Source organism: Penicillium diatomitis (genome assembly GCF_028827545.1).
Source record: "Penicillium diatomitis strain IBT 30728 chromosome Unknown utg000008l_segment0_segment0, whole genome shotgun sequence".
Taxonomy (NCBI): domain Eukaryota; kingdom Fungi; phylum Ascomycota; class Eurotiomycetes; order Eurotiales; family Aspergillaceae; genus Penicillium; species Penicillium diatomitis.
The window spans coordinates 43,071-60,725 of record NW_026623180.1 but is presented as its reverse complement, the minus strand read 5'-3'; the positions used below and the strand labels follow the sequence as shown (position 1 = coordinate 60,725).

The window sequence follows — 17,655 nt, the reverse complement described above, 5'->3', positions numbered from 1 at the left end:
GATGGCACACTCTCATGAATCGAGACAATGTCACGCCAAGGATCTAAAGCACCTGGTCCTGGTCATGCCGTCGGGGTTTTCGACATAGTTCACCTGGGACGAGGTCCGATCCTGGTAGAGGACAGGACGTTACTCTGAGAATGGCCCGGTCACGAGGCACGAACTGATGATCTTTTTCTTTTCTCTGTCATTTTCTCTGTTTCATATGGATGATATCTTGCAAACTTTCATGTCTACGCCCTTCATGTTGTCTTTTAGTATTTTGAGCAACTCTTATCATGTCTGTTCGGATATCTTGGCGCAATGAAATTTCTTTCTGGCACGGTGATTCAGAAATGAGATTTTGAAGGGGTGTAGGTAAAGAGTGTAGGTAGCAAGAATAAGAAAGCAGGGTATTTGACCTGTCTCAAGTAAAAGCCTGTTTGTTTTAGAGTATCGGTAGGCACGTATCTTCAGGGTACCTCCTACGCAGAAAGTATGTTGATCATATGCGGAGAGTTCAAGAGTGCATTGTACCTGCTTCTGGAAAAGTGGGACGTGGGAGATGCGATGCACCTCTCGTGCCCCTGTGCAAGTGTGTCAATGTCGAGTGCACGTCACAGCTGCAGGATAGACGATAGACCCGCATTTATAATGAGGAGACGATCATAGTTAATAATACAAAACGTTCGTTGACGAGGGCAGATTTCTTTTTCTTCTCTGCCCCAAGAGAACTTTCTCGGCCAGAACGAACCTAGCCCCGTCCTTCAAGGTCCCACACGCCCTCATTCACAGACCCATCTCATGTTTAGCCGCCCACCTCTTTTCGGCTCGAAGAATCAACTCCTCATACACGGTCCAGGCCAGCGCAGAACTCAACGCCTTCCGACCCATGCGTAGCCCCAGACCTCCCAGCAGGCTGCGCATTCCGTCCTCTCGGACCATCAAGCGCACCGCACGGACCATGTTCCCATACTTGGCGGGCATGAGTTGCAGGCGAGTTTTCACCGCGTCAAAGGGATTGGTGATAGCGGTGGCCAGACCGGCTGCCGCCGCTCCGGAGACGAAATTGATGGAGGACGATGACAGGGACGCATTTGACCGGGGTTTTCCGTCCGAGGAGTGCGTCGCGTCAGTCGTCATCATGTGTGCGAGACGACGCTTCAATTGCTCGTAGAGGAGGACGTACAGGCCCGCGTATGGAGCGTCTCGGGCAGCCGTGGCGCCGAAGCCCGCGAAGAGTCCTCGGAGACCTTCGGTGCGAACGATATCGCGACCGGCGCTCCAGAGACTGCGGTAGGCGTAGAAGTCTGACTCGTATCGCACTTTCAGCACGGTTACGGGCATCATCACGAAGCCTGCCGCGACACGGGCGACTGCGCCTGTAGCCAAGTTGGCGGTATTGGAGAGCTTTGGTAGCGCGGAGGAGGAATTCACAGCTGCGGAAACGGAGTTGTTGAGGACGAGGGGAGCATTGGCCTGTGCGATGGTCTGTCGCAGGGCGTTTAGGCTTGTGAAATATAAGGCGGAACCGAAGCCTGTGCGAAGGGCCGAGGGTAATGTTCCGCGCCATAGGCCGCGAATGGGATTTTGAGAGGAGAGGATCGCCTTCAGTGTGGGGAGAAGAGCATTGGCTTTGCCGGCTTGCTGGACTCGAGTCTTGAGGAGGTCGGCGGGCTGGAGGAGGATTGAGGAGGTTAGGCCTGAGCACAGTCCGGCTGCGAAGTGGAAGCCTGTTTTGGATGCTGTTTGCAGGCAGCAGAGAGAGATTGTTAGCCTTGTTCGATAGACCTTTGTATTCTTGTAGAGTGGAGGTCAATACAATGGAACAACTTCGCCAAAGGGTGACGTACAGGTAGATGTCGCATTGCTCTTCTTCTCGTTCGCCGGCGCATAGACGCTCTTGTCTGGCATGGCTTTCATCGCTTGCTCGCCCGCTCAATCGAGCCAACCTTGGTGAGTCGATACGGAAAAAAGACGCGAGTACCGATTATTCAAAGGTTCGAGATCAGTAGGGCGAGGCTCAGCACGATTGTAACTGAATCTAGCGCGGCGTGGAACCTTAAACTATGTTGACCGAGTTCTCTGAGACCTGACACGCATATGCGGGAACGGTCAAAACTGGAACTGAGCTTTGATCTGGCTAAAAACCCATGGCGGGAATGAATTGTGGGGAGAGAAGAGTCGCTCAGAGATGGTTGAGGTTTTTAATCGCAATGTCTGTGTTAATGAATGTGGTGACTGTAGTAGACGTGACGAAAAGGGTGTGATTCGCACTCAGAGTCGGTCAAGTCGGTGAAGTCATCAAAGATCTGAGCGCGAGAATCAGAGCGTCGGCCTCGGTCGCGGATCTGGCCAGCCTTATCGGGCTTATCGGGCTTATCGAGCCCTCGAGACTATCGATAACGATACAAAAGCCCCCACTTGCCCGTTTATCTGTAGGCACTGAGGCAGTCGTCATTCATTATACGCAAAAGAGAGATAGCGATGACCAGGGCTCTGGAAAGGCGATTGTGTCAAGCTGATCTGGTAGTCAAAATGACATGAATTGAGGATCACCACTTTCGTCAGCTTGTAATTAGCTAAGAAGCCATTTTTGTTGCTTGTTTAATTGTTTCGTTTGTTTCATCCTCAAATGCGGCCAAAAACAGCCGCAACCGGCCGGCAACTCGCGGAGCCAGTGGGTGGCCAATCAGCGGGATCCTTCCGCAGTGTGCCCTGGGGTCAAGCATCATGAGGACGGGGAAAGAGTTGCTGCGGTCGCTAACAATCTTTCTTTTCTGATTCACTTCACTTTCTGTTACTTTGCATCGCCTCTCTCCGACCATTTTGCAATGCGGTGGTCTCTGCCCAATATACCCTATCCGCCTGAGACGGATGGATACTGGAGCCCCGTCACCTCGACATTGAACTGGTGTGAGGAGGTACGTCACTACACGAGACACTGAAGATGCCTGTTGCGCCTGTTGATCTGGCATAATCCCCCCCGGGCGCAATGCCATAATTCACGGTCTCTGAGCCATTCGCTGCGAAGGTCGCTAATGCTCTTGTCGGATATAGGATTACTATGTCACAATATACTCCGCAGAGATTGTCAATGCCTTGACAAACCTTTTGTTCATGTGGCTCGGAGTGAGAGGCATCCAGAGCTGTCGTCGAAATGGACATGACCAGATCTTCCTGGTTGCTTTTCTAGGCTACCTAGTAGTCGGCACGGGCAGTTTCCTGTTTCACTCCACCCTGACCTGTAAGTCATCTCCTCTAGGGAACTATACCAACCGACCTTGGGCCATTCGCGAAGTGGGCTAATCACATTCTCTTATACTTGCAGACCCAATGCAATTGGTTGATGAGCTCTCCATGATCTATACGACCTGCTTGATGGCTTATGCGTCCTTCTCGTATACGCGCTCAGTAGGCTTTCGGATCGTTTTAGCCGTGTTCCTCACCAGTCTAGCAGTCTTCATCACGCTTTACTACCACTATCTTCAAGACCCAGTCTTCCACCAGAATGCTTATGCGTTGTTGACCACGGTCGTTGTCTTCCGCAGCATGCATACGATGGAGACCACACTGCGTCCGAAATGGCGCCACTCCCGCGAAGAGGATCGTCTTGAACGTGAGAAGAAGGGTCTCCCGGTGCCGACCAAGGAACGCCAGCGGTTTGAGAATGAGCGGGATCTGAAGACGCTCAAGACTATGTGGTTTATGGTTGTGTACGGATTGTCTATGTTTCTGGGAGGCTTCTTCATCTGGTTTCTCGACAATCAATACTGCTCGCGAATTCGCTCGTGGCGCCGGACCGTGGGATTACCGTGGGGCGTCTTCTTGGAAGGCCATGGGTGGTGGTAAGTTGTGGGCTATGGCTTCTGATACCATTCGAGAAGAGTCATGAAAAAAGACTAATGTGTGGTTTGAATGATGCAGGCATATCATGACTGGGATTGGCGCATATTTGTACATCACCTGGGGGATTTGGCTGCGACACTGTCTCAATGGGCGACAGGATGACTTCCACTTGCGATGGGCACACTTTTGGCATATTCCGGAAATCATTCGAACAAATCCCCTCTCTGAGAATGGAGTCTCTCGCGCGAAGAAGTCAACTTGATCTTGTAATGTCGCGTTTGACAGTACTCTTGCCTGCACGCACTGCCCGATGCTACCGCTTGACGGTGGAAAGAAGAGCTCCCCGCAATCGTTTATATCGAGCGTTGATACCATTACTGTTCCACTATATCACGAGCTTTAAGAGATAAATTCGCGAGGCCGGTGATCTGTCATTGGGTGTCAGTGGCCATGATTACTTCCTCTGTTACTTCTCATGTGATTCTCATGAGCACCGCTGTCTATAGATCATAGCTCAGACTACATCAAACAAGCTTCAACGAGAGGAAGAATGGTTCACTTGACCCTCTTCTCGCTGCCAATCTATCTCATCAAAGGTGTCACCGCGAAGACTTACGGCCAAAGAGTTCAATTATGGTTCAGCCTCTTTCTATATACTTCTAGACACGTGTCGCGAAGGTGTCATAGAGATAATCCGTCCATCATAGCTTAGATTCACCACTCTTCTTTTCTCCATTGTTGGGACGACGAGCCGGAGCAGGCACGTGCTCGTACCACTGCTTATCGACCGTCAATTTCTCGACCTTGGATTTTCGACTCCACACCGAGCGGAAGCTTTCCTCCTCATCACGCCACCGTCGCAGCTCCGGAGTCAGCCAGGAAACGGCTGCCTCGGCGCATTCATTGACGGCCTCCTGAGCAAGCAGATGGCCGTAGTCTTCGAGAAGGACGTCCCGCACACGGCCCTTGGCCACACCACCGCTACCCCCGATTGCCGTGCCCGTGTTGGCGAGCTTATCCGCCATCATCTCCGGATGACACATGTCTGACTTGCCGCCAAAGATGTAAAGCACGCTTGGACGCAGATATGGCAGCTGGGAGAAAATGCGGGCCGGTTCGGGCCGATAGAATGGATATGTGTCGGGATGCTCGGCATCAAGATCAGGATGCGTAACACGGTTGACGGGCTTACCGCTGCCAGGGCGGTTGGCGTAATTGGGCCGTGAGAAGGTGAAGACTTCTTGGTGGAGGGTGGTTCGTAGTGTGACGGGGGGGTTTTGCTTGTCGACGACTGCGTTGGGGTCAAGTGGGTGGACGGCTGTTGGAAGATCGCGGAGACCATATTTGATCCAGCGGTCCAGCACGCGAGGATCCCACGCTTGATAGAAAGGACTGCGCTTGAATCCTTCGGCGGCGGCTTTTCGAGAAGGCCACATGTCGCGCCGGTAGGTGGAGAGCTGGGTTGTTTTCGCTATCCGGCGGACTTGCTCCGCCATGCCCTCGGCGTCTAGCTGGGTAGTCTGTCTCTGAATGACGGGGTCCAGGAGGACCAAAGTATGCAAAAGACGGGGGTGCATGAGGGAGAGTTGTGCGCTGTTGTCGCCTATATTAGCACGAGGAAAACCGTTCTCATACGCTGAAAGGTCGTAGATCATTCAATGGACCTACAGGTGCGCTCCACCCATGCTGTGGCCTATACCAACAATAGGCCGGGGCATTTCCGCACGCTTTACGTTGATCAGGTGTAAAAAGTCTCGGGGATGATCAAACCAGCTAGCTGTGGAGAATCGTCAGTTCATGTAACTGGCATAGGGCATGGCTGGCAGTTGGCTCGCCTACGGTCATTGCCCAGTGAATCCTCGTTGATGACGCCGCTCTCGCCCTGATGGGCGACATCGGCCATCCAGATACTGCGAATGCGCAACCCGCTGGCCTCGGATCGAGCATGAATCTCCTCCCACAAGGGCTCATATAGCTCCTATAGTCATGGATTAGCTCCCGTCCGGCATTGCCATTGCTCTTGGGCAGGCAGCTCTCTCTCCACCCTGTAGATACTCTCGACCGAGCGCATTGAGCTTCGTACTTGCATGCCCAGCGCTTTCGGCCATGTATAGCTGGGGTTCTCCACGGAATGCAACACACCTTTGGGAAACCATTGGCATGAGCGCCCAGGATAGTTACATCTCCAGGCTGCGGGTTGGGATTATCGATCGGAATGTATTGTTTCACAGCCAAGTGCAGGGGCTCCTCCTGCTCGTTGGCCGTTGCGCCGGGGTATTCGCGGATATGCTGGCACGGCACTCTGTGCTCGACAATTCGAAACGGCGACGAGGACATTTTAAAGATCGCAGGGCTTTCAATCGATGGACTCGATGCCCTTGAGAAATTTCTACGATATCGTGACTTCTGCGGGGAGGATAAGGGTAGACACTAGACAGCGCGGTCCCGCTGGGAAATGTCTGGGGTAATTAAACCAACTGTTTGCCAAAGGCCGGTTGCGCTCGAGCCGAGGCCCGTTTGGAGTTTGCGCCCCATCGCGCGGGCATTCAGCTCTCTCAACTGCCGAATTTGAGGAACCACCCCGTGACCGTAGATGTGCTCATTTAAAGCACAACTACATACTGCTGAAATAGACATAAAAAGTTTCAATCTGCAGACTAACGGAAATATTTCAAAATATGGTAGTCAATCCAGTAACCAAAATGGCATCTCAGAGAATGTGTAACAGAGTTCGATGGCGCAACACAGTAGAAAAAAGTCTGCAGAGATCTTTAAGTATACGCATTTTAGAGGGAATCCTACAGGAGAGACGACTCAAAAAAGCTCCAATCCTGTATTCATGTACGCATGCACCGGGCGAAGATACAAGTAACTCTACCGTCCTCCAATCCAAGCCGTACGACACTGAAAACAACCACATCCTCCCCTGGAAAAGTTAACATTCGTATAGACCGTCCAAAGCCTGACCCGAAGCTGCTCGGCCTCATCGGTAAAACCGAGTTCGGGCATATCCCAGACGTGTAGCTTATGGATGTGATGAAATTCAACTGTCGCTCTCGCAGCTTCAAGGTCCTCGATGTCATCAACACAAGATTTACCTTCAAGTGTTATACGGCCAATCGCGGCACCGATATAGGACATAGTCTCCCCAATTTCAAGGTTGATTGTTGTGATCAGCTTCAGCTGCTCGATCAATCGGAGCATTTCAAGCTTGATCAAGTCGCACTTGGATGGGAAGCAAATTGCAGTCTCACTGGTCATAGCGGTCTGAAAATGATCGAGGTCGTCTACCATGCAGTCTAGGATCTCAGCCATATGAGCTGGCGTTAGATCAGTCTCGCCACGACGCCACTGCTTGAGTTTCAGAACAAAGTCAGCGCGTATGATGTGAAATTGCTCAGCACTCATCGGGAGGAGAGAGGGTGCCCTTATGGGAGCATGATTACAGTGACTGATTTCTGGATAGGGTAGCTTGTCGAGAGGGTCAACACCTTCGTGAGAGTAATGGCAGGAGCTCATTGTTGATCCGAGATAGGGTTATACAGGCGAGCACGCGTTCCTCGGTAGCCCAGCTGAGGGCGGATCACCTGGATTGACGAATGTTTAAGGTAAAAATAGGGTAAGGTGCGCGAGGATGCGAGAATGAACGGTAACAAAAATTTGACACGACAGGATGAGCTGTGGACAAGCTTGCCTGTACTTATCCTTCCGTGGACTTGGGACAGCCCTTCGATACTTAAGTTACTACCTCTCCAGTACTTCAAGACATCTGATACAAAATTCGCATTGTGTATGAACGCTTTGAGCCAACACTATCTCTGGCTTTGAGTATCTCAGCCTTGAGTTCATTGGGGATATGCTTCTTGGTGACTCATAAATTAGACTCAATAATCAAAGCTTCCTGGGTCTCTTCTTTGATGGATGAAAGACTCCGTGTCAGCTACAATCAGGACGGGAGCAAAATCACAATCACTTTGTCAAAGTCTCATACTCTCGAGGCCACGGTCTCCCATTCGGAAGGATGGTCAGCGTCTAATCGTTTTCATCCAAAGACAGCGTTTTTGCAAGAAGGCAGAATTTGATCCTCTTTGTTCTGTCTGCAGAAGGTTTCGAGGTACTCCCATTTACGCCGCCCGCCGCCTACAGAATCTCCAACGAACGCAGCCATAAAGACCTCGCCCCGCGTGTCCCCACGTGACTCGGCGTCGGCCTTGACGCGCGCGGCGCGTCTGCTTCGACTTCGCCATCTTTGTGTTTGCGATGCCAGGAAGATCAATCAACACCGACACTATGGCCGAAGAAGACCTGAAGCTTTTTGATCAATGTCGTATCTGTATTGTCTGTTCTAATGATCTCCCTTTGGAAACAGCAGAGCAGGTAAGTCTCGCGCCGATAAAGAGAGCATGCAGGCATTCTCTATTTCTGAGATGTCTACGATCAAAGCTCACCATGTCAACATAGCTGGCAGCATTGATTGAAGAATATGGCGGAGAACCCTCAATACACCAGTCGAGCCCCGAAAAGGAGGATACGATAGAGTGCACTCATATCATCGCGAGCAACACCCACTTTCATACTTATGATCTGGCCCGCAAGACATTGATCCCCGTGGTCAAACCTTCCTGGATTCACACCTCACTAGCGAAACTAAAAGTCGCAAATCCCCGTCAGCATAGCCCGGACCCGCGTTTGTTCCTCAGCGATGTGGTGGTGACCTGCGGCGACATCCCAGAGGGCGATAAGGACGCGATCGTCGGCGGAGTGGTTGCGAAAGGCGGGCTTTATAGCCCTCGAATGACGGGAATGGTCACGCATTTGGTGGACTTGACGACCGACTCGGATAAGGCGCGGTTGGTGTTGACTAAAAAACTGCGCGTGAAAATTGTCCTTCCGCACTGGTAAGGAAGCCCTTTGCGCTGACTACTCTTCAAGAGGTTCTCAATGGATTGACATAGATTTTCAGGTTCGATGATTGTCTCAAACTCGGTCAACGAATTGACGAGCGACCATACACGCTGCCAGATCCCGAAATTATGCGAGCGGGATTCGATGTCCCCGTTCGGTCCCATGAAAATAAAGGCCTCGCCGGCGCCTCTACTCCCGAGCCATCGACAATGCCCACGCCATCTAGAGTGACTGGCGACAAGACCAGCGTTTTCTCGGGCAAATCAATCATGCTTTCTTCGGACCTGGCCATCGGATCACATATGCTGGAATCGATCGAGGCGGTACTGAAGCACGGAGGTGCTACCGTGACCTCGAATGTTGAAGATGCAGACTGGTTGATTTGTCGATTCCGCGAAGGCGTTGTCTACAGGACGGCATCTCGGCTAGACAAGACGGTGGGCAATCTTGCATGGTTATACCACCTGATGACTTTCAATACTTATACCCGTCCCTTGAGTCGTTTGCTTCATTATCCCATATCGCGGATTCCCATTCCGGGATTCGAGGGGCTGAAAATCAGTCTGTCCAATTATGTCGGAGAAGCCAGGATTTACCTTGAGAATCTGATTGCAGCTGCTGGCGCCGAATGCACAAAAACTTTGAAGCAGGAAAACACTCATTTGATCACTGCCCACGGCAATAGCGAGAAATGCAGTGCCGCTCGAGAATGGGGCCTGCAGGTGGTGAATCATCTTTGGCTCGAAGATAGCTACGCCGCGTGGAAGCTGCAGCCAGTATCCAATCCACGCTATAGCCATTTTCCACTGCGCACGAATCTTGGCGATGTTGCTGGCCAGAAAATGCTTGATCGTGATGTCCTCGAGCAGCATTTCTTCCCTGCCGAAGCTGTGCAAGAACGTCAGATTGCCCAACGTGGCGCTTCCAGTCGTGGCCAGAACAAGAAATCCATGGATCAACCTGAAGAGAAACCGCGCGAGGAAAGTGGCACAATGGCCGAAACGAGTCACGGCACTCCACAAGTCAAAGCCAAGCGTAGTCGTCGAACAAGCGAGACCAAGCAAATTCAGACGCCCGCACGGTCACGACTCGTGCCTGAGGACAAGGAGAATGAGACACCTTCGTCTACTAATAGCCGAAAGTCGAAAGAGGCAGCAGCGGCTCGACTCCACGAAATTGCGCCAGACATTGCTCTGTACGAGAAGGAGACGAAGAGAGTTGGTGGTGTGATCTACGGAGGGCGGCGAAAGTCTGATGAGGATCGGGTTGCTGTGAATCCAAAGAAACGCCGATCCATTGAGCCGCAAGAAGAGAGCTGCGACGGTGAACAGGCCACGGACACGAAGCGGCAGAAGAAATCGCGGCCACCAATTTCTATGCACCTATTGATTACTGGCTATCAAAAATGGGTTGGCAAGGGCAATGAAAGAAAAGAAGATGCAGACAAGGTTCGTCACCAGGCCATGTGATGTTGATTGAGATTGAACGGAATGGCTGACTTTTAGCTGCTAGCGCCACTTACGAGAGCTTGGAATCATGGTGGTACAGGATGCCCGCCGATGCACTCATTTGGCGGCGCCGACGATTCTGCGTACGGCAAAATTCGTGAATGCGCTGGCTTATGCACCCGTGATCATGCACACCGATTTTGTTGACGAGTGTCTCAAGCAAAATGAGTTGCTTGAACCCAAAGATTTTCCGCTTGTGGACAAGGCCGCGGAGTCCAAGTATCACATCTCTCTTGCGTCCGCGCTTCAAAATGCCAAGAATAACCAGAACAAGCTTTTGCGAGGGCTGCGCGTGTTTTGTATTGAAGATATTCGAGGAGGATTTGAAGCTTTCAAATCAATTGTGGAAGCCAATGGCGGAGAGTGCTTGCTGTTCCGTGGCCGCCTCGCATTGTCTCACAATTCGCGGCGCGAGGAGAGCGACGACGAAGATGAGGAAATGCAGAGTGACGAACCAGGCCGCAGTGAAGTCTATCTTTTAAGTGGACCAGAACAAAAACATGCTCGGCTGTGGCCTCGGTTCCGACAGCTCGCCGGAGACATCAAGCGAAGTCCTCGCATCGTCCGTGTGGATTGGCTTCTTGACATGGCCATGTCGCAGAAACTCCGCGCGGCGGATGAGTATGAGTTGAACGAGTCGTTAATTGAAGCGACAGAGGATTAAATCTCTGCTTGATGCTCTTTCGGTTCCGCCGAATTGAGCGTTCTGCCTCGAGAGCCACTTGTAGACCCCGAGGGGGATCTTGGACATTCCAGAAGTACTACCTCGAGCCACCTATCACATCGCTGCAACATTGTATAGACGAACATTGAGCGGTTGCTTTTTATCACGAATAGCCATGAAATACCACACAGGGAGCATGTACCGCACGCGTGGGATTCCCTTCACTTTTGCTTTTGCTTTTTAGAAGATTTTGACACCCTCCTCGCCTTCGTTGCCAAAGACGGACGCTTTGCCTCGCTTGACGAGGACGTTCAACGCCTTCATCATCACATCGTGGTCCATGCCATGGAATTCTAGACCGCGCGAGTTAGCCTGACAAATCTGCGTGAACACATAATCGAATCTCAACACGGAGCACCTACCTTGAGAGACTGTGGCTTCTCCCTGCACCAGCTCGAACACCGTCAACACCACGCCACGCTGCCCCGTTGCATCTATCCAGTCCACGAGCACGTCCGCCCATTCATCGGGCCTTCTCCACCAGATCCAAGCGAGGTTTTTGGACTTTGCGCCTGAATTCGCCGAGGGACCTTCAATCCATTCAGCGCGCTGTCCACCACCGCCCTCTTCCTCTTTCTTGGCCATCCAGTCTACAATCGTACGAGCCTCGGCAAGGTCCAGTCGCTTGCGTAAGGTGGCGTTGTGGAAAAGAGGAGAGTCAATGGCCTCTATTATAGAGAGACGGTAAATGCGATGATGCCGACACCATGACTGGATGAGCGACGACCATTTTCGAAGCTGTGACTGCCGAGTGGTACTGTTCGGTTGCGGAGTGAAGAACGCAGGGAAGTTGTATGTCGATGGGAAGACAAAGGACGTCGAGGACGCAGGTGCAGCTGTAGCTGCAGTAGAAGCACTCATGGCGAAATGCTGCCTTTGGCTGGGAAATTTCAAGAAGCTGTAGGGAGGTGATATATACGTAGCAAAAACTCCAGAAATGAAGAGAAGAAACCTGCAATTTCCCACGTGTGAAGAAGGTTGGACGACGGGACGGAGAAGAGCCCGAGCTTCGAGCAACCCCCGAGTCGCTGATAAGATTAGAAGAGCAGCAGCAGCTCACGCGGATCGGAGTGGGGGCAAAAGTGGGCTGGAGCGAGAGTGGCCCGCGCAAATAATTCCTCTTCCTCCAACACTCTCGCGACCTCCGCGCTTGCAACCTGTAGCTTCGACTCAATCGGCACCAGACTACGCTGCTGGGTTCTCCAAAAATGGCGGCTCAAGTGGCGCGCAAGCGTCAGCAGCGCGAAGAATATCGTCGCAAGATCCAGGAACAGACTGAACGCGGCGAGACTGATGTCGCCAGTGTGAAGATGCCGCAGAAGCGATACTTCCGGCAGCGCGCACACGCCAACCCATTCTCCGATCATAAGCTCGATTAGTATGTGCTCCTCGGAAGTTCATCTGCCTGAAAAGGACTGAGCTATGGATTGCGCCAACCATTGATCGGGCAACTGGCTGCTCATTACGGCTCCAGGCTTTCATGGGAACGTCATCACTGACCTTGTCTTCGAATCTCACAGTCCAATTAGCCCGGCGCATATGGACTGGGCGTCTCATTACCCGGCATTCGTCAATCCTGATCCATCCAAGGTCAATCTCGGCGGTACCAGGCAATTACTCAAGGATGTGGAGGTGGTAGACATTGGATGCGGGTTTGGGGGATTGCTCGTTGGACTAGCACCCATCTTGCCGGAAACCCTCATTGTCGGTATGTTAACTGTCGTGTGGGCCTCGCGCGGCTGATTTGTTTGGTTACGGTCTTTCCGACTTGCAATCGAAGACTTATTGTTTGTGCCCCTACGTCCCAGGCATGGAGATCCGCATATCAGTCCTAGACTATGTCCGCAGTCGCATCACCGCTCTCCGTCTCCAACAACAAAATCTAAAGCGAATCGCTGCCGCAAATGAAGGATCCGAAACTCCCTCCGAGACTCCCGCAGCTCCCGCTGTTGAAGACGACGAGGTCGGCAGCACGACTACCATTGTCCCCGGCAACTACGAGAATATCACCGGCATTCGCGCCAACACCATGAAATTCCTCCCCAATTTCTTCGCCCACCACCAACTCTCCAAAATCTTCGTGTGTTTCCCCGATCCGCACTTCAAGGCGCGCAAGCACAAGGCGCGGATCATCTCCGAGTCGTTAAACGCAGAGTATGCGTATGTTCTCAAGCCCGGTGGTTTACTGTACACTATTACCGACGTGGAGGAATATCATCACTGGGTTCTGAAGCACTTCAAATATGAGACGGAGGAAGGAGAGACGACGCCCCAGCGCACAGGTGGTATTCGAGACCTCTGGGAACTCGTCTCGGACGAGGAGTTGGAGGCAGATCCCTGTGTTCGCGTGATGAAGTTTGAGACGGAAGAGTCCAAGAAGGTCACTCGAAATAATGGCCACAAGTATGTGGCCGTCTTCCGGCGCAAGCCAGACCCTGAGTGGCCTGCGCAATGAGAGGAGAGCACTAGTCTACATGACATTTCATGTATTGAGTCGGCTTCCGCTTCTGCCTCCGAGGTCGGACAAGAAGACTCAGATTTCGAACGGCGTACGGGTGTTAGTTACTAGGATTCGGGGCCTCGAAATATCGAGCACCTGAAAAAGATGATTTGATCATGCATGCAGTTCTTGGATATCATTTCTCGTGTTCGTAGACATGCACCTGCAACGAAGCATGATCGCTGGCTAGAGCTGACCCAAAGAATATACGCAACAGGAAGGAAAGAAATCGCTTCCAAGGCTCAAGGTAAACAAAGTAAAACCCGAAAAGGAAGGGCGGAAAGATACAAGTTGAAAAGGGAAAGAAAAGAATTGGTAATGGATGAAAAGGAATAATCAAGACGCTCGACACTCAAATCAACAAGCACATCATGCAGATCGTCAATCCGTACCATCGTCAAAATCACGTAGACCAAAAAAAAAAAAAAAGAAGACAAGGTATTTCGGTTCAGCACATTCCAGGTGCCCGCAGGCGAATACCCTCACATCGTTCACAAACAGCTAATTGAACGGGCCCGCCGATGATACGACCCTTGGCGGTTCTTTTGGGCTCGCCTTCACGGACGAAGAAGCGGCCCTCGGGTCCAAATCCATCACCACACTCGTGGCAGACAAAGCACTGCTCGTGCCATTGTCCACCGATGGCGGAGATGACGAGGTCATCGAGGACATGCTGTTTGCAACCTAAGCATCGAGGTGCGGTTCGACGACCATGGCATCGTAGACACCATGCAAACCCGTCCTTTTCCACAAAGGGTGTCGTTGAACTGAAGGGCTATGGAGAGAGATGGTAGTTAGTATATACTGCCTGACAAGTTGTACTGGAGTATACCAGAATCGTCGTGCTCCAGGGGACTTACATCACCGCACTCTGCGCAGAAGAAGTGGCCAACATGCCATTCTGCGCCGCATGCGACTACAACCTCGCCCTCAATCGGAGTCTTGCAGCTCTTACAGCGGGGACTGAAAAATTCATGGAAATCCAAATGGCAGTAGAATCGGGGCACGCGCGATTCATCATCCGAAGCATTAGCTAGTCGTTCATTCCGAGAAGCTTCGGGCTCCTCATAGAAAGCCACGCATTCAAGACCCGTTTGACAATGATGACAAGTGAAGCACTCCGGGTGGAAGCGCGATCCTCCCGCTGTGACAATTTTGCCCGAAATCGGAAGCGAGCACGCCTCGCAGCGTGCGGTTGGGATGCCTGATCGAGAATATGGCGTGTATGCGCGACTGTTCATCGCTGCTGTCGGCCGTTTTGCCGGCTGCTGATGGTCCTGACTCTTTTCAAAAGCCGCGCGCTTGGCTTGTACCGTCGAGGTTGGCTGGCGGACGGGCTGGGGCATCTCTGAGATCGTTGGCTCTTTGACATCAGGGACATTGATGACCGGGATCGAAGGTGATGTCTCTGCCTCCGAGATCTCGATACTAGGGGCTATTTTGATACTAGGCACAGGAGGGACAACAGGTGCGGAAGTTGAATGGGGTCGTGGCTGGTCGCCCGGCCGCCACTTCGGATCGAAGCTCACAATAGGTCGACCAACACGGTCACTGACCGCGGAGGGCATGGGCAATTTTTGACTTCGATCTTTGAGCTTCTTGCTCGTCGCAGCGCGTATCTCATCGCTACGAATCTCTTTACCGTCTTTCATTGGAACCTCCACGTCATTCCTTCGTGGCGGTGAAGGCGACGAGTTGTTGTGGGTGTAGGATGGATTGTGTGATTGAGTTGGTGAATTCTTGTGGATATCGAATTTGGAAATTTTGTCGCGCACCGCACCATTGGCGCCACGGTTCTGCAACCAAGGAAGTGGCTTACCGAAACGCGGCAGGGCACTTCGTGATTTGCTTCGCAGAGCAGACGAATCCGACTTGGAAAGATCAGGCTTCGTCTCAGTAGCTTGCGGCGGCTCTTCATAGATGTGATCTTCAGGATTTCGAAAGACACCCTTGGACGAGTCACCACTCACTGATCGAGGCTTGAGCGCAGGAGCCTCTTCTCTCTCTTGCCGCTTATCCCCTTCTGGTTGTTGTTCTTGTTCTTCTTTCTCTTCGGGCAGAGCGAAGTTGACTCTCAGATTCTTCTTCACCATGCCTGCGAGCGACGAGCGCCGTCTTCCCGACGAGGCCGATTTGCGTCTCGTAAATTCGGGACTAGAGGGCACGCTCGGTGGACTAGTTGAGGACGTACTCGAGGTAACGGAATCGCGATGCTTCAATGACAAAGGTCGCGGCATCATCTCTCTTCCGGATTGGTCATTGTCTGTAACGTCTGGATTGCGATACGGAGCATATGGATTTTTGAATTCCACACCAGGGTGTTGATGCATCCATACCAATTCCGTTGCCTCATCCTGAGCTGCCTGATGTAGTCGAATGTCGTCTTCCAAGTCGAGCTCTTGTAATGCATCTCGCAGCTTTTGTGCCTCCTCTTTCTCTTGATGTCGCTGCTTATTTTCCCGATAAGAACCAAATGATGGACTGGGCGATGCAGGCACCGGGCGCGAGAAGACTTGAGAAGGGAACGCAGTCCTTCGCACCGACACTGATCGAGGTTCTTGTACGAGTGGTCGACCTGTGGGGCCGGCGTCAGCAGCGTTGGAATGTGTACGACGATGAGACATGGCACTGCCGCTGCGAGGTTTTTCCTTGGGAGGGCTGTCCGAGGTCGGATACATGGAAAACGCGGAGGAGGCACGGGGAGGCAGATCCGCCTCGGTGTTGGTCGACGATGCCACTTGTTTACCCGGATACGGTCGCGAGCCAGTTGGCCGGGCTGGACGGTTGGTTCGGAGGTCTTTCAGGTAACTTGCTGAAGAGAGTGCACACCCGGTTAGCTGCAAGCTGTCTGGAGACTGGAACATGCCGTTATTGACAAATCCGCCCCCGGCGACTGGTGATATTCGAATTGGATTGACCAAAAGGGGCGCTTGAAGGAAAGCTTACCCATCTGGTCGCTATTCATATAGCTCGGTCTCGGCGGCGAGACCTTGCGCTGGCCGATGGGTTTAGTGGGTTGGTGCATGATGATCGATCGGTCTGTTGGCTGTTCAGCCGGTGTGGTGAAGAACCCGGCTGCGCACAATGCAGAATGGAGGGGCGGTGATGGCTGAAGATTGCCTGATAATGAGGTGGGATGAGGCTCAAGGAGGAGGCTTGAGCTACCTGATAAGGTGTAGTCTTCACGTCCAGGATTACAGCCAAGGTGGAGCTATGACCCTGATCTGCCCACGACAGCTGCGGAGCCCAAAACAAACAAGCCCCGGGCAACGCCTTCTATCATACTTTCCCATTTCGGACAGTAGTAGTAGTACCAGCTCGGGATTTACGGTATCACCACGTGATGATAAACCCCAGATTCACCATCAGCCGCGGCCCAAATGTGAGCTGGCATCGACATTGCCCGACCACGCACTTTTCACACCACTATGACGGCACCACGGAAGCCAAAGACCTTCGTAGCCCCTGACTCTGACTTCTCACAACTCGCTCCTGCAGACCGGAGCAGGTACAGGGCTTCGATAGTGGTACCGGGACGCTTCACAGCACTGGAGCTCTGCTGGATCGACACAAGTGTCCAAAAGCGAGCCTGCCAATATTCTCATTTCTTGTCCCCGATCATTGAAATCTGGTCTCTCCGTGCTCGATGATACTTCGAGAAGAACCAAAAGTTCCAGATACCTCGCAGGTCATTTGAACTATCGGACCTGCCTGGTCTAAGATTTCTTGGCTGGAATGATCATGGCGTTGCCATGTTACGCTTGATGCCATGTCCGAGATGAATATTACACAATGCTAGATATTAGAAGCTTCTTGCTTGATATAACGACCATGTATCGACCGTGATCCTTGACCTTTTTTTAGATTCAGTAATGACCTGCGTCAAAGTTGTGATTGATCTTGAAGATACAATTCCTGAGCTCTTCCCCTTTCGATCAAAACACCAAAAATGTTCCGCAGTACTGAGTTTTGGGAGCCTTGGCAGAGAGAACTGATGCTCCAACAGTGTGCACTCTTCTCCATATCTTGCCTGAACGTGTACGCTCAAAAGGTAGTATACATCCAGTTTGTCTGTGACTGTTGTGTACTTCCAATTGAGTTGGAGGATATGTACCATCAATTTTCTCAAGACCACTCTCTTTCTCAATGACAGTTTGAGATTTGTCAGCCTATGCATTCGATAATGCAAT

At 52.0% G+C, this 17,655-nt stretch overlaps 8 protein-coding genes across 8 annotated transcripts; 3 read left to right on the top strand and 5 right to left on the bottom strand.

Annotated features, from left to right (window-relative positions):
* Nucleotides 1–768: 768 nt before the first annotated feature.
* Nucleotides 769–1,893, bottom strand: N7539_006117 (putative mitochondrial carrier protein; the record flags this gene model as incomplete). Its single annotated transcript, XM_056935719.1, has 2 exons — nt 769–1,724; nt 1,833–1,893. 2 exons carry the CDS (start codon nt 1,891–1,893, stop codon nt 769–771), a joined length of 1,017 nt encoding a protein of 338 aa, XP_056788643.1.
* Nucleotides 1,894–2,813: 920 nt separating this feature from the next.
* Nucleotides 2,814–4,090, top strand: N7539_006116 (ceramidase; the record flags this gene model as incomplete). The annotated part of the gene is made up of 4 exons (XM_056935718.1): nt 2,814–2,903; nt 3,040–3,226; nt 3,311–3,827; nt 3,907–4,090. The coding sequence occupies 4 exons, from the start codon at nt 2,814–2,816 to the stop codon at nt 4,088–4,090; spliced, it is 978 nt and encodes a 325-aa protein (XP_056788642.1).
* A 439-nt stretch (nt 4,091–4,529) lies between these two features.
* On the bottom strand, nt 4,530–6,165 carry N7539_006115 (putative toxin biosynthesis protein; the record flags this gene model as incomplete). The annotated part of the gene is made up of 4 exons (XM_056935717.1): nt 4,530–5,464; nt 5,528–5,605; nt 5,668–5,806; nt 5,971–6,165. The coding sequence occupies 4 exons, from the start codon at nt 6,163–6,165 to the stop codon at nt 4,530–4,532; spliced, it is 1,347 nt and encodes a 448-aa protein (XP_056788641.1).
* Nucleotides 6,166–6,702: 537 nt separating this feature from the next.
* Nucleotides 6,703–7,236, bottom strand: N7539_006114 (uncharacterized protein; the record flags this gene model as incomplete). The annotated part of the gene is made up of 1 exon (XM_056935716.1): nt 6,703–7,236. One exon carries the CDS (start codon nt 7,234–7,236, stop codon nt 6,703–6,705), a length of 534 nt encoding a protein of 177 aa, XP_056788640.1.
* Nucleotides 7,237–8,118: 882 nt separating this feature from the next.
* On the top strand, nt 8,119–10,905 carry N7539_006113 (BRCT domain-containing protein; the record flags this gene model as incomplete). Its single annotated transcript, XM_056935715.1, has 4 exons — nt 8,119–8,205; nt 8,290–8,726; nt 8,792–10,181; nt 10,246–10,905. 4 exons carry the CDS (start codon nt 8,119–8,121, stop codon nt 10,903–10,905), a joined length of 2,574 nt encoding a protein of 857 aa, XP_056788639.1.
* Nucleotides 10,906–11,145: 240 nt separating this feature from the next.
* On the bottom strand, nt 11,146–11,826 carry N7539_006112 (ESCRT-II subunit protein VPS25; the record flags this gene model as incomplete). The annotated part of the gene is made up of 1 exon (XM_056935714.1): nt 11,146–11,826. The coding sequence occupies one exon, from the start codon at nt 11,824–11,826 to the stop codon at nt 11,146–11,148; it is 681 nt and encodes a 226-aa protein (XP_056788638.1).
* Nucleotides 11,827–12,173: 347 nt separating this feature from the next.
* trm8 (tRNA (guanine46-N7)-methyltransferase) lies at nt 12,174–13,420 on the top strand (the record flags this gene model as incomplete). The annotated part of the gene is made up of 3 exons (XM_056935713.1): nt 12,174–12,343; nt 12,486–12,673; nt 12,774–13,420. 3 exons carry the CDS (start codon nt 12,174–12,176, stop codon nt 13,418–13,420), a joined length of 1,005 nt encoding a protein of 334 aa, XP_056788637.1.
* Nucleotides 13,421–13,913: 493 nt separating this feature from the next.
* On the bottom strand, nt 13,914–16,490 carry N7539_006110 (LIM domain protein; the record flags this gene model as incomplete). Its single annotated transcript, XM_056935712.1, has 3 exons — nt 13,914–14,240; nt 14,326–16,277; nt 16,412–16,490. The coding sequence occupies 3 exons, from the start codon at nt 16,488–16,490 to the stop codon at nt 13,914–13,916; spliced, it is 2,358 nt and encodes a 785-aa protein (XP_056788636.1).
* Nucleotides 16,491–17,655: the final 1,165 nt, after the last annotated feature.